A 26975-nucleotide genomic window follows, 5' to 3' on the forward strand; every position below is an offset into this window, starting at 1 on the left:
ACCACCTGCTATCCTAGACCTGTTAACCATGTTCCCATGAACACATGACAAAACCCTTTCAACCTCAGTTTCCTCTGCTATAAACTAGTGATAATATTATATCCAGAATTAATCTGAGGATTAAATTAGATTATGTAAAGGCGTTTAGTCCCATAACCTGGCTCCTAGAAAACACTCAGATTGTTAGTTCTCTATACATTTCCCCTATTTATCTTTCTGTGCTTGATGAATTATAATATTATATAAAAGGAATATAAAATGATTCGAAAAGAAAGCACTGTAATATCAACATTGACAAAAAATCAATAAAAATTTTTATTCTCAAATCTAAGTGCTAAAAATTAGGCCTTCTCCACCCTCTCTAAAAGTTAGAGGTTTATTAACATTCATTTATTATTTTATTATTTATTATTATAGGCAAAGACCCAGAGAAACATTCCAGGACCAAAGCAGCAGGTAAGATTTTTCCGGAAAAAGGCAGAGTTTATGAGGGAGCCAGGATTTGGGGCTCATTTAAGCAGCAGTCAGGCTTAAAGATTTACCCATTTACTCTTGGTTGATTTGGGTTCGAGAAAGAAAGAAGAGCCGCCCAAGCATTCACTGAGACCTCTGTGGGTGAAAGAAGAGGGACGCAAACAAAAGCAAACGCTCTCTCGTGTTTCCACAACGGCTTCGACCTTAGGACTTCAGAGCTCTTCTCTGAGGGCCAGCAGGTCTGCTCCTGGAGTGCCCTGGGTCTGGACTCCATTTCCCAGAGTCCCTTAGTGCCCTAATATATTCGGTGCTCAGAGTGCCTGTCTGTGTGTGAGTGTGAGAGGATGTGTGTGCGTGTGTGTGTGTGTGCGCGCGCGCGCGCGTGTCTCTGAGTCCCTGGGAGAGTGGAGGCTCATTCACTGATTAGAGCCAGCGCTGAGAGGCAGCACTGCTCCTTCTCTCACGCCAACCGAGTCTCTTGATCTGTACATGCAATCCCAGGCAGCTCGCGAGCACAAACCCGGGGCCAGCCGCCTGCTGCTGCCGCTGCTGCCGCTGCCGCCGCCGCCGCCGCCGCCGCTGCCTCCGCCGGCTCCGCGCACCCGGGACTTTTCATGCACCACACTCTCTGCCTTCTTCCGTGTCCTGAAAAGTGCGACCGTTCTCCCAAGGAATTTCCACGGCAAGTATGGAGATCAGAAAGGGGTGTGGATGTGTGTGCGTACCCACGAGGGGTGGGTGCGAGGGAGGCCGGGCTGTTCAGGAACCTGGTTAACTTTACGGGTCGGTTTCCTAGGGATTCGGGCGGTTCCCCGCAACAGGGGCAGGGGCTGGGACCTGGACTGGCGCGCCTTAGCTCATCGCGACGGAGCCTCGCGGCATCGGTGCCCTGCGCGCTCGGTGCGCTGCCTCACTCAAACTTTCCGTCTCGAGTTTTCCTTAATGTGTTTTATTGGGGGGGAGGGGGGAGTACAAGGGGGAGGGACCAGACGCGAGAATTGGACTCGTAGGGAGGGTCGGGGGATAGCATGGGAAGGGAACAGGACTTCTTTACTCCATCTTTTAATAAGCCCCGTTCCCACTTTGTTTGGGTCGGTGGCGTGAAAGCCTTCTTGCTGGGCTCCCCTGTGTACCCTGCGGTGATTTCCGGGCTCCCCTGTGTACCCTGCGGTGATTTCCGGCGGGGCCAGGTCTGGGTGGTACCCAGTGGGGAGCCCAAGGCGGCGGGCAGGATCGGGCTGGGGCTATCGAGTGAGACACGGCTCCGACCGCTCCCACTCCCCACACAGCCGGCCCAGTTGGGTGCCCTAGGAGAGGCTGGGGAGCCTTGGCCTCCCTTACCGGTGCTTCGTTTACTTTTTTCCAGCGTGGCTGGGTGTGGAGGGAGGGAAGTGCATGGGATAGGGGAATCATCCGCAGGCAGGAAGGAGGCAGGTGCTGACACAGAGGTGGACCTTTCTAAATGCCACCGGTAAACTCCCCGCTCCGCTGGGCAGGACTTGCCTGGCCTTAGAGCAGCCCGACCCGTGGGGTCTCCTGGGATTTTCTGGGTCAGGACCCTCTCTCCTAGCGTTTCTACGGAGCGAGGCGGTAGGATGCTCGTGTAGATTGGGGCGCATTGCTTTTTGTAGTTTTATTTTTATCTTAGACCTGCCTTAAACTGAGTAACAATTTCTCTTCTTCCGACTTGAAAACAAAACTTTTCAACAAGCACGCCAGTAGCTGCAGTCCCGCGGCCACCGCCGCTGCGCCTGTCAGCCTCCCGCCGAGCGACTTCTCCCGAGCCCGGCCCCGCCACCGCGCTACATAGCCTCCGGCCCCCACCCCCGCCCCAACCCGGGGCTTTTCAGGGCTCGGCCTGGGCGTTTCGCCTTTGTGCTTTGTAAGAGAAAGCCTTTTCTTCCAGTGCACAACAAACTTGGGCGGAGAGCTTCCGTGTGGCCCCCCCGGGCGAGGCCGCCCACGGTGGTTAGGCCGTCCGAGGGGATCCCAGGTTCATCCCACGCTCCGGGCGCCCTTCCGAAAGCTCGCAGCCTGGGTCGACCCGACTGGCGAGGGCGCGCGGGACCCCCGAGGTAGCGGGGACTCTGACTGCCAGGAGGCAGAGAAGGAGCTTTTGCCTCCGGATAAGAACATGCTGGTTGCTCGTGTCCTGGCCGCAGCTCTAGCGGAGGGTCCGCGTGCGTGCCGCGAGCCCGGCGACCGTCTCACCGGGTGGGTGCATGGTGCCGGAGCAATCGGTGTGGGGCTTAGCCCTGCGTGGCAGGCCCGGGTCATCCGGAGTCTCCCGCTTGAGCCATCTCCCTGCGCCGGAGCAACTGAGAGGGAAAGCACGGGCACTTTCTGCCCATGATGCCCCGCAGCCAGGTCTTGCCTCTCGCCTCCGCTCCGGACTCGGCTTCAGGGGCAAAGAGGAGAGAAAGGGGAAAAAGAGCGGGCGGTGAGGAAGCAGCGAGTGGGACTAGGGCGAGCGGAGAGGGCAGGGGGCCTGCGCCTGGCCTGGCCTCCCTCTTCTTTCCGTTTCGCGGGCTCTTCCTGCAGAGCCGGCAAAGGCGGAAAGAGCGTCGAGGAAAAGCGCCGCGGGCATCTTCCGTTCCAATTCCTGCTAGCTCGCAGAGACACCGCAAAAGTGGCGTGAGTTCGCTTGCTGTGCTCGAGGCGAGGTGCGGGAAGGCCGAGGACAGGGCGGCGCTGCGCCGCTGGTGATCGACCGGGACAGGGCAGGGCGCGGGGCGAGAGGGGACACACCTGTTCCGTGAGCTGCGCGGTATGCGGCGGCCGGGGGGCAGCAATGCAGCCGGCTGAACTCTCCTTCCGCACCCCAAACCCGCAGTCTGGGAACTTGAAGGGCCTGGCAGCCCGGTGTCGGCCCGCATTTGCAGAAGAGCGAGAGTAGAGAAGCCGGTGTCTGTCTGCTGAAGCGGTGGCGCGCGTCAACTGGACCCGGGTGACCCGCGGGGCGGGGCTGTTCACCGGCTCTAGGTTCTTGGACTTTGGTCGAAGGCAGGCTGCTCAGGGCGAGCCCTGTGCCCAGTGGGCCCTGGGCGACTGCGAACCAGGGCCCCTTACACTTGTCGGTTCTTCCCGGACCGACACCTTGGTTGCTCAAAGTTATAAGCAGATTGCTTCTTGCGGAGGTTGTTGGGACCTAAAGTATTCTTTGTACAAAGGCAGTCGAGAGCCGAAGGGAGAGGTCAGGCCAGAGCAATGGGATCAGAGCTCCGCGTTGGCCTCAAGTTTATGAAGGTTTTGCCTTCACCTCTTAGTTCCTCGTTTTCCCTAAAAGAGTTAGTTTTTCTGAGTCGACACTCTACAGGGCTGAATTCTGCATCCGCTAGCTGAGCCGACATCCCTGCGGCCCCGCTCTGTGGTTCAGACCGGCTGAGTCTATCTCGCATTCGCACCCGTTGACAACCTGGGCCTGTGTCTGGGTCCAAGTCTGGGACGGATAACCGGCCATGTCTGAACCAGAGGCGTCGGCCCCAGCGCGTTAGCCTCTTGCTCCCTGGGCTCTCACATCTGGTGGCGAAATTTCTGTTAGAGTGGTGTTTCCAAATACCCCCTGGGCGTTTGGTGTGCGGGAATTCTCTTCAAGCGAAGAAGTCTGTGAACTTAAAAAAAAAAAAATTCTTTCCTGCGTTCTTCACAACCCTCTACTACTCTGGCCTCATTTCCCATTGTTCTTTGCTTTTTAAGTTCCCCGTTAATTTTTTAAAACTTTATTTATGCAAAGGAAAAATACCGTTTAATTTGTTCTATTATTTTAAGTCCTGGCTTTTGGACACGGTTCAGAGACCACAAAAATGTCACCTGTTGTAATAAGCAGGGGAGTGTGGTGTGTGCATTTTAATTGCCAGCAGAGTCGTAGTTTGGTGGGCGCCCAGAGCTCGGCTCGGAAAGAGCTCTTTGCAGCTTTCTTTGTGGCAGTCATTTGCAAGTGGGTTTGGCTCCCAGCAACAGCGGCGGCAGCAGCACCGCTTCCTTCTACACGATCCGGAGCCGGGTCAGGAAGCCCAGACTGGACAGGGATGGGCAGAGGCTGGGGTGGGAGATTGGCCACTCTCTGAGACTTTCTCTCTGGCTTTCGGTTTTTCTGTGCAAAAGTGACGAGTACGAGGCGGACGGCGCGAAGCGCTGCCCATCAGCCCAGCCTCAGACATTTTCACGTTCTAAACGCCGGCTTCTTCGTTTCATTTGTCTTGGTTCTGGCATGTTTAACCATGCAATTAGTAATCTCACTAATTATTCAGTTAGCTGGGGGGTTGTAATCACTTTAAACCAGGGTTGGACGTGTGATTTAAGAAACAAACTCCTACACCTACAGTACTGAACCAAGCCCATCACGTCAAGGATTTGAAATTTTTAAAACTCAATATTTGTTGGTCCCTCCATCCAACCTCACTGCCTGCCAGACAATTTGTTTAGCTTCGTGGATTGATCCCTCCTCCTTGTTTAGTTAATTCAACAAAGACTTTTTGCAATCTGTTTGGAGTTTGTCTGATGCCGTGGAAAAGTAGCTGATGATTTATTTGGTTGCTTTTCGATTTCTGTCTTCAGCCCTTCTTTCTCCTCCTTTCAGCGGGGATGTCAGCTGTTATTACTTCCTATTGATCCCTTTGCAAAGTGAGAAGTGAACTAAAATTAATGTCAATTCCACTGCTCGGATCAATAGCTGGAGTTATTTTAATCTGGATTTGCACGAAGTGCTAAATTAAAAAAAATCAGCATAGAGGCAGAAAAGTAACAGTTACTTACTTTCCCTTTGCCTGTTTCTTTACAGTCACCCAAATGCTCCATCAAGCTGATTATCTTACAATCCATATTTTTTTAATTAAGAGGGTCAGTTAGTTTCCTTATTTTGGGTTTTGTGTTTAAACCCATGACATTTTGACATTGGGAGTGTATTAACTATAGATTTTCATAATGACTGTGGTCTGCTGAAGCTTCTTCTATACAAGTTGTTAATGTGGGGAGGGGGTTAGAAAGGGAAAAGAGAAAAAGCACTCCCCCATCCCCCACAGAGACCAACGCCCACACAGTGGAGTAAAAGAGATATAGCCTAGAAAAATATTGTTGATTTATTTTCAGTTTTCAAAGAAATAAGTAGGTTGGAATGATTCACCGTGTTCTGTTGGAGTGTCCGGCGCTGTCGCCAGATTAGTAATTTATGAAACTCATTTAATGTAATAAGGTGATCTAGGAAGTAAAAATAGAAAGTGAATCCTGGAGGGAGTGCTGGGGGGGGGGGATATACCTCCCCTCACACTCACTGTGTTATGTTTGTCCTTTTTTCCAGCTTGCTTCATACAATATTGCTTGTTGACAGATAAGTAGTTATTTCTGTTGTGAAGAGCTGCTGAGAATCTTTGGAACAGCCCTAGACCCACTTTCAGACCGTCCATGTTGTGTGGCCGTTAATCTGACTAGAAAACAGCCAAGAACAGGATTCCCAGACTTGTCAGGCTAACTGGCTGTCCTTGGCAGATCATTCTCTGCACTGCTATAACTTGACAGGAAAGTTATTTAAAATTTGGAAGAGAGGAAAATCCGTTAATGTGAGATACATAATCTGGTAATTTAGCAATGATGTCTATGAGGAAAGATGCCAAATGAGGAAGCAGTCTGATGGTGTCCACTCATCTTCCCAATTAATAACCGTCACTGACACGTCTGCTACAGGATGGGAGAAGGAAATACTCTCATTGCACTGCATTAAGCTGGGAGGATTCATCTTTGGTTTAACTGAGGTTTCTCTGTTTGAAGGAATACCAAAGATACTCCATTAGATAGGTGGGTTTTTGTAAAGGGGAGGAAGTAGACTTGATTTCTGATATGACTCTCAATTTAAAGGTTGTAATTTGTAGCAGATGGTGATTTTTGGTTACACTTTGAGCTTCATTAAGTTTCTATTTTGTGTATATTTTTGAAGCTATTAAGTCCTAGTGTTAATCTTGTGTTATCCTGACTTTTGCTATACAACCCGTCTTCTCCCATCGCCCACTCAGAATAAATTTTGAAATGGAACCAGTGGCTATGAAAACGTACAACCTAAATTTACAAGGAAAACTGAAAGAAGTCTCTTAGAACTCCAGTTTGTTCTAGGGGCCTTTCTTGGACATCAACTCTAGGCCAATAAGTAGAGCAAAATAAGTCAGAGATTTTGTTAGGATATTGCTCTAAATGTTAATGGCAAATCCAAGGCAGTTTACAAATCTACTTAAGAGTGAGTGCATTAGCAACTAAAATTACCAATCCGTTCTTTGCTGCCCCTGGAAGACAGATGCTTCTAGAGAGTGTATGCCAAAGACAGATGCTTCTAGAGAGTGTATGCCAAAGACACCCATTATGGTTTTAAATATTGTCAGAGACGCCGGGCATTTTATTGATGCAGGTTTTGTTCCTTCTCAGAAAAGAGAAATAGAAAGCCCATGTGATTAGAGAAAAGTTGTGCATCAAAAATAATGTTGATGTGGTATGTTCACATAGCACTTCTGGAAATAGTCTTGGATGATACATGAAGATCTGTGTTTATGTACGTGCCAATGTGTATCATTTATCCATGTGTACGATTTGTACTAACTAATATGTAAAGGTGTTCCTGGTCTAGATGAGCTTGATTTAGGGATTTTTCAATGTCAAGGCATTAATAAGGGAGATGTAGAGAGGATACATATATGAGGAATTGCATAGGTAGAACCTGGTCTTTAAACATCGGGCCTGCTATGAGTGGCACATGCAGGTGGAAGCCCTTTAAAATATAGATACTCCCCTTCCCCCAATCTACTGGATGACTTGGCCTTCCAAAGCTCATTTGTTCAGAGAATATTGTATTTGGAGGTTTTATGATTTTTTTTCTTTCCTGGGCTCAGATGCATTTCACTCGGAATGTGTAGGGACCAAAGTCAGCTACGCGTACATCACAGTAAGTTGTCTATTGATTTTCCTGAATGAAAATGGCCTGCTGCTGCCCACTGGCTCCTAAAGCCTGTGGTGTCTCTTGCCCAAGCATCTGTAAGCCAGAAGGATGGTGTTTCAATCACTTGGGGCTTCCCTTTTTTCCCTCCCCCTGACTTTCCTCCCCCTTCTTTTTTTCTCTTTGCTGTTTCTACAGGTCTTAGAAGGGAATGATTCCCCAGTAATATTCCCTGCTCTGATCCAAGGTGCTGCTTGGCCTCCCTCCCAGGGAAGACTGCTTCTTGTGTAACGCCAGCCACAGAAAGAGACTCGATGGACTTACACCGGGCAGCCTTCAAGATGGAGAACTCATCCTACCTTCCCAACCCTCTGGCATCCCCAGCACTGATGGTCCTGGCATCCACAGCTGAAGCCAGCCGTGATGCTTCCATCCCTTGCCAGCAGCCACGACCCTTTGGTGTACCTGTCTCAGTAGACAAGGATGTGCATATTCCATTCACCAATGGTTCCTACACCTTTGCCTCTATGTACCATCGGCAAGGTGGGGTGCCAGGCACTTTTGCCAATCGTGATTTTCCCCCTTCTTTACTACACCTCCACCCTCAATTTGCTCCCCCAAATCTAGATTGCACCCCAATCAGTATGCTGAATCATAGTGGTGTGGGGGCTTTCCGTCCCTTTGCTTCTACCGAGGACCGGGAGAGCTATCAGTCAGCCTTCACACCGGCCAAGCGACTTAAGAACTGCCATGACACAGAGTCTCCCCACCTGCGCTTCTCAGATGCAGATGGCAAGGAATATGACTTTGGGACACAGCTGCCATCTAGCTCCCCCGGTTCACTCAAGGTTGACGACACTGGGAAGAAGATTTTTGCTGTCTCTGGCCTCATTTCTGATCGGGAAGCCTCATCTAGCCCAGAGGATCGGAATGACAGATGTAAGTACTTTGGTTCCAGTCCTGCCTTATTCCCAGTAAGCCCTGCCTCGCAGTTGTGTGTGTTCAACAGGTTGGTGGCATTTAGCTTGCTCCTAGTAATGGGAAAGGCCTACTACTTCCCTTTCTGGTTGCTGTGGAGTGCTAACCTCTGTCTCTCATCAATGAGCATTGATAGTTCTTGTAGGAAATGTTTTTGTGAAAGTAGCCAGAGGCAAGTTGGCCTCAGCACTGCCTTTCTTTGCGGGCCCTGGTGGACTTATTCTCAGGGGACTCTGGAGTGAAGATGGGTTCCATAGATGTACCGGAGTGAATGTAGGTTCCCAGGGAATTTGAGGGGCCTGGAAAAACTTGTCCATCCCCTCTTCTCTTTGCTGTCCTCATTATGTGTCTGTGATCCTGGTGTTATTTTTTAGCTTTTCCATTGTATCATATCCAGCGGACTCCATGTGATTTTATTTTTCCAACTCTCAGCCCTTGTCCACATCGGGCTATTTTTCAGAGAAGGACAAAGGTGTCATCAATCACCATAAAGCATTTCAAACAGCTGTGTTTTCCTTGCTGTTGCAAGGCTAGAAAGCTGACTTCTCTTGGGATTTCACAGGTTTTCTGGTTGCTTATCCTGGGGCTCACTTTTAGGACTAGATACAGTTGAGCTGTGTAACTGCTCCATAGTTGATGTTCACAACTATCATTAATTTCTGCTTATGAAACAGCTTTTCTCATATTCTCTAAGTGCCTTGTTGGGCTCTGGCTACACTCACTCATAGTTGGAACTAAACCTTTATTTGGAACTTGTAGGCTAGGAGTGCTGAACCCTGCAATCTTCTGCTCTAATATAATCAGAAAATAATTGTGTTCTGAAGCTTTTGGGCTGTGGGTAGACAGAACAGTTTTCTTCAAGCTTGGTGAGAATTTATGAACTGAGGGCATTTTTCCACCCAACCTTTTGTTCTAAGATTTGTTTCATTTTATTTTCTTAAGAAAACTATATCTGAGGTTTGCTTTCCCCTCTTCACTATTTTTTTGTGCTCCCGTCCTCCCTATAACCACCAACATGAATACCATTTTTTTCTCTTCTCTTTATGATGCCGAGGAGAGTAATAGAGACATTGCAGCCCTCTCCCCTGTCGCCACTGCTACCTCAGGCTGTCTCCTTGAATTAGGCACTGTGTTAACTTTCTTGCGCTAAAAGGCATCTGCCTAAACCCAGCGTACCTTTTCAATAAAAGTCATCATAAAATCAACCTGCCTCGTAAATCCATCGCTCTTTGGTTTTGAAATATGTTGCAAGTGTGTCTTTTATGTCAGCGTCTGTAATCCAGAGGCCTCCCCCACTTAAGGGAGAAGGCTGCTCTCTGACAGCACAACTGCCAGTGTCGCTGTGTCACTTTGGCTTTGGTTCCTCGTACACCTTTTCCCTTTCCTTGACTTGCATGTATTATGACCCTGCTTTTGGGTTATACCTGCAGAACAGGTATTGACATTGCATCGTCCTGTTTTTATTTTAGTTTCGTTTCCATTTGTCAAGTGATGTGCAAGTGATCAAGGCTAGTTGTAACCGGACCTCTGGCTAAAATCACCCTGTGTTAGGGTGTGACAAATTCTGCTCCTTTTTTTTTTTTCCTGCAAATACAAATGGGAAATGAAACCCACTTGAAACTCATAGGCCACAAAGTAACATCTGGAGATCCAGATTCTTTTCTTCTCACCTAACAGATCCAGCTCGTCTCTATTTTTCTATCTTTTTAGCCCAAACCTGTCTCAGACTCCCAGAGCAGGAGGAAGCTTGTTAGTCAAGTCAGAACTCACAGATTTGGATATCCATTCCCTTCTGAGTGTCAAAGCCATAACTCTTCTGTTTGCCTGGTTTGAATTGTGTGGGGGTGCCATCCTCCATGGAGATGGGTCCCTCACACAGGAATACGCCTGGGTGGAGAAAAATTAAATGAGTCTGTCTCCCAAAGTGAAATGGAATTCTGACCTTGAAATTAATGAGATTCTGATCAGAAGGGTGGGGAAACGTCTTTTTTTCAAATTGTAGTGTTATGTAAATCGGAGTCCTTTCCTCTTTTATTTGTTGAAAATATTCTTCCCTTATAGAGTACTTTGTGTTGTCCTTTCTCTTGTACACAATCATTAAAGCTACAGGAGTATGTGAGTGCAGGATGTTGTACACACACATTATTATCCAGAGTTGCATTTGTGACTAATCTTTAATGCAAAACAAAGATGCAAAGTGAAGTGGGGACTGTTACCCTGTGGTGACCCTGGATTTGTGCCCCTTTCTCCTTTCCCTTCCTTAGGTGGTAGTAGCGGCTTTCAAAGGCTTCTACTGGGTAGCATTTGTGCTTTTGATTTCAAATTTTGGGAAGCCCAGAGAAACATTTTTCTGTAGGGAAGGGTTGAAGAGGCACCATGACAAAGTGTGTAGCAGTTTTCTTGGCTTCTGTCATACATCGACATGTGTGGGAATATTTATGGTCTGTTTTATGTAAATACATATTTAAGGGCCGTTAGAAAGCCTGATTATTCCCACTAGATGCCTTTCAGGTCCTCCCTACAGAACCGTTCTGAAATAAGTAATATTTCTCAGATAATCGAGTGACAGTATACAAGACTGCTTCCAGGGGGAGAGAAAGCTTCAGGGGCAGATGGGGAGGTGAGAAGAGAGAGCAAAGTAATGGGATACAGTGCTTTTGCCCAGATTGCCCGAATTAATCGTGGAGGTATATATTTTTTATTACTAAAATTTAGGAGTTAATTTCTAATATGGCCAACTCATTTTTCAGTTCTCTTTGTATCAATACAGTATTTTTTCATTAAATGTAATTTTAATGTAATTAAAATTTTTAATTAAATGCAAAAATAAAACTCCTAAGTAAGCATTTACCATTACAATTTGGGTTGGGGGGTGAGTATGGGTGTGTGTGCATCCCTTACTTACAGTAGAAGTTTTATGGCTGAGTTTTAGGTCATTGAAAAATCAGTTTTATAATGGAAATACTGACAGTTTTTACTGTTGCTGCCATCCCTGCTCACACGCTGCATCCATAGGCAGATATGTCCACGTGTGAACCCATCTGAAAGAGGAGCCTGCAGATGTGTTATAATGCACATGTGTTCTTTCCTTAAATCTGGGTACTGGTAGGCTGGATTTCTTTTGTGATGAAATGTGCATTTTTTTTTTGTAGAAAGAAACATAGCTGTTTGGGTAAAGTATCATCTCTCCTATTAGATGATTCCAGTTTGCTTTCCTGCCCATCCACCTGGCATCACAGGTGATTCCTGAGGTAGGTGTTGGGCTCTATGGAAACAAGAAGTCTTTACTCTACCCGACTGACTTATTTACCCTGGAAAATGGCACAAGTATTTTGTGAGAAGCCATTCATGGAGGATGCATAATTCCCCAGGAAGAGGACTGAGGTAACTCCTGTTTATTGTCACTCCCTGAACCGGTCCCTAAGGCTCCCTGTCCAGAGAAACCATGCTAGAATTTATGGACCAATTACAAACAGTCCACGTGTGTCTTACATATGAAGTGTCTACAGATATGTTTCGCAGGGCCTTTAAAATAAACATTTCTTCATTAAGGAAACTTTACAACAAAGGGGATGATAAGTATTGTCTGCTGCCTTGTATTAGAATCCCTACATGTACTGCTCCCTTAGCACTCTGGCTCCCATCATGTGCATTTCCTGATGGTTCTCTTAGGCTGCCGCTATGCCCAGATTCCTGCCTGTGTGACACAGCCTTTGGCCAGCCTTCCAGTCTATCCATTCAGCCCAGATTGGAGCTGGCTGGCATGCATGCTCACCCCAGGGCTAAAAGGGCCCAAAACTGCCATGTGGAGTGATGACTGGCCTTGCCTTTTGGCTTGCCCATGGGATGGGCACCAGGCACTGGCCCTTAGTGGCTTTGCTTGGCTCTGGCTCCTTGGCCCTTCCATGTGGTCAGGCAGATTCACAGGTAGGCAGAAAACCTGACAGCTCACAGCAGCTACTGATGTTCTGTATTGCTCTCATCTTTGATGTATTTGAACAGTCACTCTCCCGACCCAAAAGCCCTGAATAGAAGATGGTATTTTGTACTCTGAGATGTGTCTTGATAAAGGCATATGTTACTGAAGACCCTGTGTCCTAAGAATCAAATCAGCTGAGCCCATCTAGGCCAAGGGAAGCCTGAAATGAGGAAGACTGGCTGTGTCATGGGGGAGCTTTGAGGAGGTACTTTCCAAGAGCTCCAGCACTGGGGCCACAAGGCCCCAGTTAGTGCTTTTAGAACCACTCCTGCTCGGGAGAATGGGGTAGTTCCCAGGTCACCAGGCTGCACCTCTGATGACCACTGTGAAAGGGCCAGCATATAACCAGGAGAGATGGCTCAGATGGTTCCCTATGTCTTCACTACCCAGAACTAGCCCAATTCTCCTCAGCTGCTCCCGGGTTCTCCTGGAGCCTCTTTTTCCCTCCCTCTCTCCCTGGGAGGCAAGAACTTCTGTGATTTGTGTGTGGTTGTTTCTGGTTGCTCACTCCCAACACAGTCATGGAGGCTCCTTTTCATGCTGCTGGGTTTAATTGTCTTGTTGGGATAAAGAAATGTTTGCACAGCTAAAGTGGGGCCGGGCTGGACGGGAGCAGTCCCTGATGGCTGCAGAGCCATCTGGCCTGGCTTGGCTTGGCTCTGCGCGCCGCTCGCCGGGCGGCTGGGCTCGCTCCCGCTCTCTTCCCTGCCCTCGCTCCACGCCGCGCCGCTCTGCTCGGCGGTCGCCGCCTCGCACGGCCGGAATGCCTAATCACCATGGTGAGAAAACGGACACCGCGGCCGTCCTCCCTCCTCGCCTCGCGCCCTCCCTCCCATCAATTGTCATGCAGAAGTGATCCGGGCTGCCGTTTCCTCGCGGCCGCCAGCCAGCCCCTCACGGCTCCCGCCAGAAGGGTGGCTGGTAATTGATCGTTTGGGGGAGGGGGCGCGGAGAGGCGCGAAGACTGGCTGGGGCGAGGCGAGGCCACTGAGTGGGCCACCGTTTGCTCACTTGCAAAGGACCCCCCCGCCACACACACACACACCCCAGCCTCTGCCACTGAGGTGGCTTGCAAGCGGTCTCAGAAATGCTGGCGACCTCGCCGCCGCTCTGCCCGCCCTGGAGGACGTGGGCAAACTCCGCTCGCTGTCCCGAGGCGGGGGAGAGCCGCGCAGTCGCCGCCCCGCCTGCGGTGGGGATCCCAGCCCGCCGCGCCCTCCTGGTCCCCGCGGCCCTAAGTCGCACTAAGAGCCCAGCCCCAATGGGTTTCCTGTACGTTGTCGGAGTAGAGAGTGTGGGGACAGGGGTGAGGGGCGTAGGGAGGGAGTGCGGGTGGCGCGCCCACGCGAGGTCGGGGGAGGGTGCGGGGGGCGCGAGCGGGGGCCGGGCGTGGTCACTGCGCGGGCTCTGGGGGGCGTGAGGGTGCGGGAGCGCCGGCGAGTGCCCGCGCCCATGCGGACCTAGCTTTTCCCTCGGTACCCCGGGACTTTGAGGTTTCTCCTTTCGGTTGGAAATGTTTTTCCCGTCTCGCTTTTCACATCTGTAAAATGTTCCGCGCAGTGTTTCCCAAGTCCAGGGCGTCGCTGATCGGCGGCATTGCTGGTCTTCCGGCGAGCAGAGTCCCGGTCGCTCCGACGGTCTGGGGCTCGCAGCCAGCACCGCGGGGCTCGTTCAAGTCCGGGTAGTTTCTGGAACTCTTCCCACGGGACGTTTTCCGGGGCTGCCTTCCGGTCAGCGGCCCCAGGTTGATTATTTGGTGGCTCTTTTTTGTTTGAAAACAAAACAAAAAAACACACATTGTGTCCAAATAACAAAAGTTGCTCTCCCTCCCCTGCCCTTTTCCTCATTAAGCAGGGAAAAGGAAACTGAAAAATAGAATTATATTTTTGTATTGGTATTTCTTATTTTTAACCCTTATTAACTACATCCATCTGGTTCGTAAATATTTAGCACACGTTGAAATGTATTCTTTGTAAATATTCAGGCTTTGGAGAGACGATACATTTAATATAGTTATGTTTTTATAATGGTTTTTCTTATTTTTAACTCTAATTTAACCATATCCTTCTGGTTAATAAATATCAGAGCACATGTTTGGGACGTACATTATAAATACTTGAGATTTGGACGGATGGTTCATGTCATTGTAAAATCTACAGAGTTTTAACACCAAAATAACAGTAATTTTTGCACTTGAATATTCTCTTCCAACAGTGTGACAGCATTTTCCAGCACCATTTTACCCCTTATGGAGATGAACTGCTGACTTAAGGATAATATATTGCTATACAGTTGCTAAAATGCTTTAAAATTTTTAAAAAGTACCGCTTAAATCATGGCATTTGTGGTTGAATAGGACGTGTTTTTATCCTTTGTAACCTCAAAGTGTGTGCTAAAGGGTGGGAATTCGTAAATATCTCAGTCTTTGGGGCAAAGAGGAGAAATTTCTGCCAAAGAACTTTCCCTGTTATGTCTTTTCCAGGAAAAGATCCTTGGGTGCAACTCCCAGTTAGGCCTGGAGAAGGGATAGGCTGTGGTATGAATCAGTACCTGGCAGATTCTAAGGACATAGGAGGGATTCATCCCCTTCCAGACTTACCGAGTTAGACTTTTCTATTATTTTAATTACATATATATTTTAATCACATCAATTAGTTTTGGTGGGTTTTTTTTTTTTTTTGCCTTGGTGCCAGTCTCAGTCACATTGAAAGGTACAGCGGTGTTAGTTGAATATTGATACATTTGATAGTGGTGGTTATAATCTAGTTTTTACTTTATGTTTTCATCAATTTGTCACTCTTAAGCATTACACTAAACAGTGTTCCTAAGACTGTGCTATGCCAAAAATGTAGAGGTTTGAGGAAAGAAAGGAAGAATTTAATTATGCTTTGAAGTTTGATAATGACAAAGGGAGGGAGGGAGTTTTTCCAGAGATACATGAAATCACCTTTCTCAAGTATAGGCTTATTTTGTTAATTACTTAAAGAACTAAAACATCATTTATAACTTTAAAAAACAATTTAAAATTTGCTTTTTTCTCCTAACCTTCTAGAAACCTGAAATTGGAGTCTATCCCCTTCCCAAATGTTTTCCCACAATTACAAACCCTACTACAGAGCCTACAGATACTGATCTGCTTTTGGTGTGTATTTTAGAAATAACTTTCTACGGAGATCCTGTTTTAAGCTGGAAAAAGTCAAGTGTTTTGTAGACACATATAACCATCTGGCAGTTTAGATATTTGACCGACAGTTTTCTCTGTGGAATTTGTTCTGATTGAAGATGACCTAGAGGAAATGAAAGTTATATTTTGGCTGAGGGGTGTGGGGGAGACATAATCCTGTGTCTAGTACATTCTGTTAAGCAAATCCAGAGCTTTAGGAAAGTCTAGAGCTATGTATGAGAGTGAAGAAGGAACCTTTTGGTACAGTCTCATGAGAAATCAAGCCCAGTAAGCTTAAGTGTGACTCACCAGACGAGAGTTGTCTTTTCCCACTGAAATTCATTTGCACGCTGAGACTGAGGGCTTTACATCCATCTTAGAGCAGCAGGCATAGTCAGAAAGCTGAAGGGAGGGGGCAAGAGCCAGCCCTGGAGAGACCTCTGCTTTATTTTCAGGTATGTGATTCCCATTTGGGTGCCAGCTAATCCTATATTGCTCTCATTTGACCTTGTTTTTTGGGATTTGATTTAAATCAAGTCAGAGTGGCCTAGCATAATAATTACCTGTTAGAGGAGTAAAGTCTGTATTTGCCCCCTTGAGCCTCAACTTGAAGGGGTTTCAGGTCAAAGGTCAGGAGGCAATGTAACATAGTAGTTATGAGTTCAGCCTCTGGAAACTGAATCCTGACCTTTAGCTTATTTGCTGTGTGACACTGGGCAAGTTACTTAACCTATCTGGGCCTCAGCATTCTCACCTGTAAAATGGGAATTACACAAACTTAAGAGCTTATTGTAAAGGACTAAATGAGATTAAATACACAGATAATGTTTGGAACAGTTTCTCACACATTCTGAGTGCTCAATACATAATGACTATTATTATTTCAAGGACAAGCTGGTGGCATAATCTTCCTTGTTAGAAGCACTGAGGTAGCCAAACACAGGGTCATTAACAACTAGCAATGTATGTAGGATCCTTTCAGACACTCTGGCCTTATGGCAGTGTGGAAAGAGGGAGGGAGGCTCAAAAGGCTTTTTCTGTGATGGCCAGCTGCTTCACCTCCCCTTGTTATTATCCATCCACCAGGATTAGCCCTGGTGTCCCTCTCACCTCTTTTCTCCCTTCATTTTATTTACAAGCAAGGTAATATTAGAGTTAGAAAAACTGAGTCTCTAAGTCAAGATGAGACATGACTAGGGTTAGCTATCTAGGCAGTGGCTCAGGTTAGAGAATCCAAATCTCATAATATTTTCATAGTCTGGATTTTGTATTTATTGGATATTATTTGAAATAAACGGGTTATTAGAATTTGTGTGTAATAGAGATTTGGACTATATGTAAAATCAGATTTGCTGTAATGATATTGACTAGTATTAGAATTTAAAGTCCCAGAGTTTGTAGCGTGTCCTTAGATTTTAAGTTATACAGACACTTTTACCCTCTTGCCTATGTGAGACAAATCTGTGAACCTTCCTCCATCTGTGTGTGTCACAGTCCCACAGCATGATGGATTGTCTCTGCTTGGGGGAGGCTTAGAACGGGGCTTGAAGGGGCCTTGTAGGTCAGGAGAGAAATACAGCAGCAGGACAGAGATGCGGGGGTTGTTGGGAGGGATTAGCAGGGGGAAGGGGAGGGCAGGGTTGGGCGGGGACAGGCCTTTCTCATAGTGTCTGTGTGCATTCTCCTAGGAGTAAAAGAGGGCTGCCCATTACCCTGAGCACACAAATAAACTCAGTGTTTTTCTCTTTGTAGAGAGAAAGCCCCATGGGGCTTGGGAATACCAGAGAGTGACTCTGCATGGCAGTGGAGAGGTGAGGAGTAGGAGGATGAGAGTGGGAAGGACTGACCCGCTGCCTGAGGATGTTGGATTTGAGTCTTTTATTTAAACAGAGTAGCTCATATTTGAAAAGTCTCATGTTCAGATATATATGAGGCAGAAAGAGCAATTGGAGGCCAATTGTCTGATACCCCCTCTTCCTGTCGGCTCCTCTATGGCTCCATTCAAGAGAGGGGGTTCAGCTTACCATTGGGGGTACAATGTCTCTGCAGATCTCGGAGCACCCAATTCTGCTCTCTCCCTGTCCCCTGCCTCTTACATACAGTCCCGAAGACGTGGGGGGTAGGAAGAAGATGCTGACTATTCTTAATTTGGGGTTGTTAAAGAAAGGGGAAAGTCTAGAGTTTAAGCCCAAATGCAAAAGTCATAGTTAAGAAGGAATTCTAGAAAAGGAAAGAGTGGAGTCTAAGAGGTGGTTGGAGAGGTAGAGGCAGCAGCACATGTGAGGGTGAGGAACCAGCAGGGCTGCAGTGAGGGCCTAGGCTTCAGCTTCCTTCCTGAGCAGTAAAATTAAAAAAAAAAAAAAAAAATCCTTAGAACAACAAAAGTCTGGACGCATGGGCTTCCTTCCTGACAGGCCAACCTGGTGGGGCTTCATTCAGACTGAGAATCAGTCAAGGCTGATTTACAGGGAAAAGAACCCAGACCAGAAGTGGGTTTAACCCTTTCCTAACTACAGAGGTGCTTCATTGCCAATGCTGCCTCCTCCTTCTAACTCCCCGTAACGGTGGGGGTAACTTTTTATTGTCATTTTCTCTTTATTTAAAGAGAGTACCTGCTGCCAAAGTGCCTAGTATCCTCTTCTTGAAAAAGCTGAATCTATGGGAAGTTGAGTGACTTGTTAAAGGCCTTACCATCACATCTGTAACAGAGCTGGCATTGTGACTCATGGCCAGAATAGCTCAGGCTCTTGGTGACATCATATTGACATTGGAGCATTGCATCCATCTTTGATAATGGAAAGTACCTCCTGGAATCTGTACCGGGAAGATCCTTTGAGCCCCAGTTACACCTCTATAAGATACTGGTGCCGTGTAAGGAATAATACTACTTTATCTTAGGTGTTTCTTGGTGGCAGAGTACATGAGATATGATTAATTTGCTATCATTGGTAGAGTATGATGCATTTCTGAATTCATTTAATCATTCAACTGTATTTTTTGAGTACCTGCTGTTCTAGGCACCATACAAGGTGCTGGGGGTAGAATGGTGAGCAAGACAGATTGTGTCCCTGCCTTAGTGGTCTTTAAAGTTTAGTTAGCAATTGTGGGATGCTGTGAAAGTACTATAATAGGGGAAATAGAAAATTCCATGGGTCTGAGAAGTAGGAACATCTAACCTCGTCTAAGAGTCAAGGATAGCTTTTTGGAACAAGTAACCTTTAAGCTGACATCAAAAATCAAGCAGTTATTTATTCAAAGGAGCGAGGTGTGGCAATTTGCTTTTTTGGACAAAGTAAAGCATGCAAGAGTGGAAGAAAGAAGCCCAGAGCTGCCAAGGATTGCTCACAATAAAGTGAGAATAGGATTTCTCCCTGCCAAAGCCTGAGACCCAGCCGTAGATCACTGTAGCGCTTCATTCTATAATTAGGCATTTTGCAGAGTGTCTGTTTACTGCTTATGTGGTTCTGAGGACCAATATCAGGTAGGATCCTCCTTTTAAAGTAATTCTTTCTTTTCTTCTTTTTTTTTTCTTTTGAGGCAGTTTTACTTTGTCCCCCCTCTGGAGAGTGCCGTGGGGTCATACCTCATAGCAACCTCAAACTCTTGGGCTCAAGTGATCCTCTTGGCTCAGCCTCCCAAGTAGCTGGGACTACAGGTGCCCACCACAACGCCTGACTATTTTTTATAGAGATGGGGTCTCGCTCTTGCACAGGCTGTTCTTGAACTCCCAAGCTCAAGCAATCCACCTGCCTCAGCCATTCAGAGTGCTAGGATTACAGGCATGAGCTGCCACACCAGGCCTTGAAGTAACTTTCTAAAGATGTCCTATAAAATATTTTCTGATGACATACGATACCTTAACCACCAGAAGACCCATGAGCATTCAGAATCATACTTGACAGAGTAGACGCACAGGAAGTATTTGTCAAACATAGGAGGGTCATTACCTTGCTGTTTAGTGAGACAGATTAGGCATCCTCATCTTTTTGCTAAAGTTCATACTTTGCCCTGTACAGAGATGTGATGGGTCTCAGGACCTAGAGTGCTTGCTTGGCCATGAACATCAGCCACACAGCAACCGGGATTCTTGGCAGGGTTTCTTGGCAAAGTTTCTTATGGGAGGTGCATTGCTCAGGATTGACTTTCATGAGGGAGGTTAGGCCAGTAATCTAGTGCCAATATTATTGAGGAAGGAAAAAAAGAGGGCAGAGTAAACTGTTGTTCCAGCCTGGCACACGTCAACACACTAAGAACAGTTCCTTCCAGCTGGGGCTGCTGGGCTCTGCCATCCCTGCTGTGGTTTTCCTTCCCTGGCCCCTTATCATCATCATCTGTCCAAGTCCACGAACATTTCCTGAGCTCCTGTGTGCACAGTGTTGTGTTTTCAGTGCCGTTTGCATGGGAATCGAAGAGTAGGAGAAGATAACCCTTCCATTTCTTGAGAGCCTTATGGTTAAGGTGAGTAGTTAAGATGTATATGTATATGAAAAATAAATGATAATATAAAATAACAGGCAGTAGGGCTCTAGGATTTCAAGACAGGGAGTCATCCCTAAGGGTAGGTTTTCCAGAATATAATCTAGGGACTGCCTGCTTCAGATCACCTGTGGTGATACTGGTGGAGGATGGGGAAAGGGCTGAAGAATGTTATGTATAATGCAGATTCCCAGGCCTGCACCAGACCTAAGCAGAATCATAAGGAAAGTGGCTTAGAAAACTGCGTGTTCAGCAAACAGCCTCCCTAAGATTTAGGAATCACTGACTTAGGGTGTAAGTATCAGAGAGAAACTTCCATGGAGGAGTCTGGCCTTGAAGGAGTGGGAGTTAGGTCTAGCAGTGTAGAAGAGGATAGAATTCCACTGAGGATTCCAGGAAGCATAAGAGTGAAGACACAGCGCCAGCTCACAAATAATTCTTTTCTTCTCCAGTCTCCTGTCGTGTGTGTGCGTGTCTGTGTGTGTCCGTGTGCGCGTGTGTGTGGGCGTGTGTGTGTGTGTGTGTGTGTAAGGAGGCATCCATCCAACTGCTTCTTCCTCCTTTGCCTTTGCTCCTTTTCTTCTCTAATTGCTGATCAGCTGACTGTATGTGCTCATAATGAGGTGGCCCAGTGGAGGGGTTCGAGGTGCTTAGCCAGATGTGAGGGAGACCAGTATGCACTTCGGCGCTCCTTGGGCTCCAGCCAGCCTGCCTTCTCACCTCTGTTATACTGTCAAGAAGGAGATGGAGGGGGGTTTTTTGGTTGTTTTTATGTTTGTTTGGTTTGGTTTTTGCCAGCCTCCTCTCTCCACTTCCCCAGCCCTTAAGCTTTCAAATGTTCATTTGTAGGGTTGGTGCCTGTAGCTCAGTGGTTAGGGCATCGGCCACATACACTGAGGCTGGTGGGTTCAAACCTGGCCAGAGGCAGCTAAAACAACAATGACAACTGCAACAAAATAATAGCCAGGCGTTGTGGCAGGCGCCTGTAGTCCCAGCTATTTGGGAGGCTGAGGCAAGAGAATGGCTTAAGCCCAAGAGTTTGAAGTTGCTGTGAGCTGTAGTGCCTCAGCACTCTATCTAGGGTAACATAGTGAGACTGTCAAAAAAAAAAAATGCTCATTTGTAAAGGAAGAAGGGTTGGAGGGTTAGAGGAATCTTTCAGTGGTAGAATTAGTCGCCAGCACCTCTAGGTTGGCTTTCTGCTTTAAGCTTTAACCCTTGGGGAGGGAGTGGGGACAGCCAACAGCCAGGTTCCATGCACTGTGAATAGCAGCTTGCTCTGAACTTCAGGTGGCTGAAGCCGCCTGTACAGAAGGGGATGCTCTTACCAACCTTGCTTTCTAGAGTTGGGGGTGGGATTTTTTCCCCAATATAATTCACTTTTTAAAACACTCATCACATTATATTGTAATTATTTGCTTATTTGTTTCTTTCCCATGGGCACATGTCTGTCTCCTGTGTGACTTTTTTAGTATGTCTCTGTATGTAGTGCCTGGCTCAGTAAATATTTGTTGTGAGAGTAAACGGACCCAGGCTCACTTTTCCTCTGCTGAGTTGTACTGCAAGTTGTCAGCTGGCTCTGCCCAATTCAACATATTCCGAAGGACCACACGTGATCCCTCACAGGGCTGGGCAACTCCCGGGACACAAAAGGGAAGCGAAGACAAGATGTAGAGGAACAGTTCAGTGACAGAGCAAGAGCACAGGGTCAGAAGCTCTGTGCTTGTCATTAACTCACCGTGTGACTCTGGGAAAATCCCTTTGTTTCTCTGAGCCCTAGCTTTTCATATATAAAATAAAAGGTGGCAAATAATCCTTGCCCTACCTTATATGGTTGCTGAGTCAAGAAATAACACAGATATGTTTTGTAATTTAAAAGTAAACATACAGATGTCCACCCATCCCACACACACACAATATCTATCTATCTATCTCCTTCCAAGAACGTCTGTCTAAAGAGCAAAATAGTCTTAAAGGGCTAAAATAGTTTATGAAATAGCTGAGTATTCAGCCTAGAGGGAGCCCTCTTACATGCCATCCTTGAGGCTGGGCTACGAAAGAGTCTGCATTCCCTGAGACTGCGCTATTTTCCTATGTGTTTTAGGACAAAAGTTTTTGTATGCTTTTCATGAATGTAGGTTGGCAGGCCATTTTCTGTACAGATCTATGACATCTCAGTTGAAATTGTATCTTTCCAGATAGCCACTGAAAGGAATTTACTCTTTGCCTTTCTTCTCAGCCAAATTCAGAGCACCTTTATTTTTCTGTTTCCAGGGTAGGTGACTCTATTCCTGTTTTGTGGAAGGAGCTGTTTTGGCTAAGATGACCTGAGGAATAAATGATAAGGCAGAATCAAGAGGAAGGGCTTTCTGCCCCTTAGAGACCTTTCTTAGGCTGAAAGAATAGCCATGCTCAAGGACCAGGAAGACAAGATGAAGGGGACGGTGTCAGATTTGGAAGGCGTTGCCCCTTAGGTGAGATCTTTACCAGTCAGAGCTGGTCCAGGATGATTGGAAAGAACAAGCATTTGACAAAAGGCTTTACTTGTATGATTATTTAATAGACCATCAACAAGCAGATTCATTAAAAAGATCTTAATTAACAAGTTCCAGAGTTATTCCTCCAACTTCCCAGGGGACCTGTTCTCCTCCTATTTCGTCCCAGAGACTTCCTACCCTCCTTAAACTAACCATACCAGATGCATTTAAATGCAGTCTTTATTTTTTTTTTTTTGTAGAGACAGAGTCTCACTTTATGGCCCTCAGTAGAGTGCCGTGGCATCACACAGCTCACAGCAACCTCCAACTCCTGGGCTTAAATTCAGTCTTTTTATTGCAAGTGAAATGACTGGAGGCAGAGACAAGAACATGGGACGACTCCTAATAATAAGAGCTAACACCTTTTGAGCTCTTTCTATATGTCAGGTGCTATTCTGATTGTTTTACAGGTAATAATTTATTTAATCCTCACAAAATCCCTGAGAGATAGGTGGTGTTTATTTCCACTTTACAGATGAGTAAACTGAGGCACACAGTGTTTAAGCAGTGTGCTTGTTGTCACACAAGCAAGTATTAGCAGAGATGAGATGCAAACTCAGGAAATCTGACTCCAGAGTTAGTGGAGAGGAAGAAAACCCCAGGAAAAGGAGAACTGTGGCTCAGATTCACGAGATAATGAGAACAATACTTGTATCTGTTCACTGTGTGTCAGACACTGGTCTAAGCACTCTGTGTATGTATGTCAGGCTGTGTCCACACTTGAAGAAATCATAGGAGTCTCTTGTAGTGGGCACCTCTTAGGCCCTGTCACGAGCCTTTGTCACTCTTTTTTGCACTTTGAGTCCCTTGAGGTAAGGACTGTGTTTTATTTATCTTTTTGTCCAGAACCCATTGCATTGCCTGGAACTAACCATTATCTTAAAAGAAGAAAGTTTGTCAAATGAATCTTTTGATGGAATGGGGGAAGATGATTCAGTACCTGCTGACTCCCAAGGCTCTTTGTGGGGCAGCACCTGCCTTTGGGATAGTCAAAGCACTTTACTGGTACAGTAGTAAGGAACCAGGAAACAGGACAGACACATCTGTTCTTTCTGTGCCTTGATTTCCTAGGGGTAAGTGGGACAAACACTAGTACCAATCTTTCAGAGTTGTTATTAGGATTTATTGAGTTAATATAAAATACGAATAAAGTCCTAGAAATAGTGCCTGACACAGAATAAGCCCTTCAATAAATGTTAGCTATAATTAATATTACAAGGACATGGGCACAGATCTGAAGTCTCTTGAACCAAGTAGGTGAGCCAAGTTGGGGGAACCCAGCTTCCTCAACCCTCACCTCTATTCTTGATTACATTCCAGGCACAGTGACTCTGGCAAGCCATGGCCTCCTATAAGCTTGTGTGGTTTGTGACAGGTCTTTCTGTAGTTGAATAAACTTCCCAGTTGATATTCAGGATATTCATCTTTCCTACTTGGCTCCAGTTATATGAAGGCTGGAGCAAAGATGACTTTGACATTCACCCAGTGACCCCCTTTTTGAACTACCTCAAAAGGCATAGACTAGAAATAACTAGAATTCTGTGCTACTGGGGACGGAAAATCATAGGACTTCTTCTGGAGTAAAGACCTTAATTAGTCTATTCTTTTCCTCTGCCTCACCAGCCACTCAGATAGCAAGCCTGTGGGCCATGTACTGTTTACCATCTGTTTTAGGGGGAGTATGGGAGGTGACAGAATGCGTAGAATCATGGGAAAATTTGAACTGAGAAAGAACTGTAGGCTGCTTGATTTTTCTTCTTCTTTTTTTTTTTTTTGAGACAGAGCCTCAAGCTTTCACCCTGGGTAGAGTGCTGTGGCATCAGAGCTCACAGCAACCTCCAACTCCTGGGCTCAAGCGATTCTCCTGCCTCCGCCTCCCAAGTAGCTGGGATTACAGGTGTCCGCCACAATGCCCAGCTATTTCTAGGTTGCAGCCATCATTGTTCGGAGGGCCCAGGCTGGATTCGAACCTGCCAGCTCAGGTGTATGTGGCTGGTGCCTTAGCCGCTTGAGCCACAGGCGCCGAGCCTGATTTTTCTTCTTTTTTAATTGCATAAAACTTAACTTTATTTCCCCTTTCTCCTAAGGGGGAGAAATGTTCTTTTTTTTTTTTTTTTTGAGATAGAGTGTCACTTTGTCGCCCTCGGTAGAGTGCCATGGCATCACAGCTCACAGCAACCTCCAACTCCTGCGCTTAAGCGATTCTCTTGCCTCAGCCTCCTGAGTAGCAGAGACTACAGGCACCCGCCACAACACCCAGCTGTTTTTTGTTGCAGTTTTAGCTGGCCAGGACTGGGTTCAAACCTGCCACCCTCGGTATATGGGGCCGTGCCCTACCTACTGAGCCACAGGTGCCACCCAGGGGGAGAAATGTTTTTGCCCTATTTAGATCTCATCACATTTATACACTCTACAAATGCTCTTCTTCTTCTTCTTTTTAAATATTAAATACTTTTATTTAAAGATTCTGGAAAATGAGTTACTTTTAACTGACACACGTGCTAATGTGAAGATCTCAATCACTTGACGTTCAGATTGGTTAATAGGAGTGAGCTTGTTCTAGCGTGTATGGGCTCCATGCATCTTGCTAGACTGTTATGTTTCCTCCCACATGAAAACCTTCCCTATCACTGTTAATACTTTCATAGTAAGTCTCATTTTACACTTCATTATGGCACCTACACCAAAAACACTTCATACACTGACACATGGTTTCTTTTGTACCAAATTTTGGGAACCTTCTCTGGGTTCATGTCATTAAATACTATGAAGAACTTATATTCTTACCAGATCTACTATGGTCCTTTTCCTCCAACAGGCCTGCTACACCAGGACGGCAAATCTCAAGAGATAAGTGACTTTCCAGAAGTCACCTTGGCTAAAAGTTACACACATGAGGCTCCTTGTTTAGAGCTACTCATACATGGCAGAACTTGAGTTACTACCTAACGTATTTCTTCATCTGTAAAATGAAAGGATAGAATCTACCAAATTTGTGAGAATTACATGAAAAGATGAACATGAAGCATCTGTTACATTGCCCTGTCACCACCAGCATTATCCCACTGCTTTAACTCCTGTGGTAGCATGTGGACACATGATTGTCACAAGTTAGTAAGAATACAGGAGGTGCCCCCCAAAATGTATACACATTTTAAAAACTGTATTAAATTTGTAATACTCAACATATACTGATCACAAAAGATAAATATGTCACTTTTGAGTTCTGCCATTACAAGAGTTCCAAAGTGGTTGCCATCAGCATCCAGACATTTCTGATTGTAGTGACCTACTACTTGAACAATGCTGCCAAGCATCCACTTCTATTGATGTGCATGCCGTTTCAATTTCCTTCTGAAGTCTGCTAGCGTAGCTGGTTCTCTGCAGTACATCGCATACTGTAAGGTCCCCCACAGGTAGAGGTCAATGGGGTGTTAAGTCAGGAGAATGTGGGGGAAACTCAGCCACACCTCTTCATCCTTGCCATTATCCTGGCAAATTCTCATGGAGGTGAGCTCTCACCTCTTGGTGTAAGTGCGATGGAGCACCATCTTGTTGGAAGTAGAATGGATCATTCCCCAAAAGTGTACGAATTGCAGGTAAAATAGATGGTACCTTCAAAAAACACTGGTCCAGTCAGTCTTCTTAATGACAGTCCACACTAGACATTGAGGCCTGGTAAATTGACTTCATTTTTCAAATGTGGATTTTCTGGAGCCCCCTATACACAATTATGTCGATTCACTGTTCTGTTCAATTTAAACTGTGCTTCATCAGACCACACCATTTTCCTCACAAACTCTTGATCCATTTGTACCTTGTTTTGGAATCACTCTCAATGTTGGACCCTTCGATCAGGGTCGTCTTCATTCAGTGAATGTAATAATCTTGGGATGAAAACTTCCCATTTTGCTGTTTGAAGAATGCATCGTGCGCTTGTTCTCCTGTGTCCTGTGCACATTGTTTGGTACACTTCTGTGGCGAATGTGTAAACTCTTCCAGAAGAAGCTGGACTTGTTGCTGGGCGAGGCCTCCCAGATCTTCCCTTGCTCACATCTCAAACAGCACCTTGCATCTCAAAACTTATCATGAATGGGTACAATTCGTAGGCGTGTTAGAGGTTCTGTTGCATACTCAGGCCGCCACTCTTGTGGTACTTCCACAATGTTCTTGAATTTCAAATACCAGTTAAAAATGGTCTTGCCATTCAATGCTCCTCAGATGACAACAGTGCTTCCGCCATTATCTTTGACTGTCTTGCCTGTTGCATACTGATGATAGAGTTCATTCCATGAGGGCCATCTTTTGAGCAAACATCATATTGCAAATTGCTACTGTAATTCAGTTCAAAAAGTTAATACATACTACAAGGATGACAGCTCTTAAAATATGTTCATATTTGGGGGGACTCCCCTATTTGACTTTATTATTAGAGGCAGTTTCTTATTATAACTG

General features: G+C 46.2%; 1 protein-coding gene across 2 annotated transcripts in view; it reads left to right on the forward strand.

Moving 5' to 3' along the window:
- The first annotated feature begins 893 nt into the window (after positions 1–893).
- The window catches only part of RNF220 (ring finger protein 220), a 264249-nt gene continuing 238167 nt past the window's right edge, over positions 894–26975 (forward strand). For both annotated transcript variants that reach the window (XM_053575977.1, XM_053575978.1), the window contains exons 1-2: positions 894–1156; positions 7586–8326. In XM_053575977.1, coding sequence (XP_053431952.1) covers positions 7702–8326 — 625 coding nt within the window. In that variant the 5' untranslated portion in view covers positions 894–1156; positions 7586–7701. The remainder of the gene's footprint in view (positions 1157–7585; positions 8327–26975) is intronic.

The sequence above is a fragment of the Nycticebus coucang genome, chromosome 22 (assembly GCF_027406575.1).
Source record: "Nycticebus coucang isolate mNycCou1 chromosome 22, mNycCou1.pri, whole genome shotgun sequence".
In the NCBI taxonomy this organism is placed as follows: Eukaryota; Metazoa; Chordata; class Mammalia; order Primates; family Lorisidae; genus Nycticebus; species Nycticebus coucang.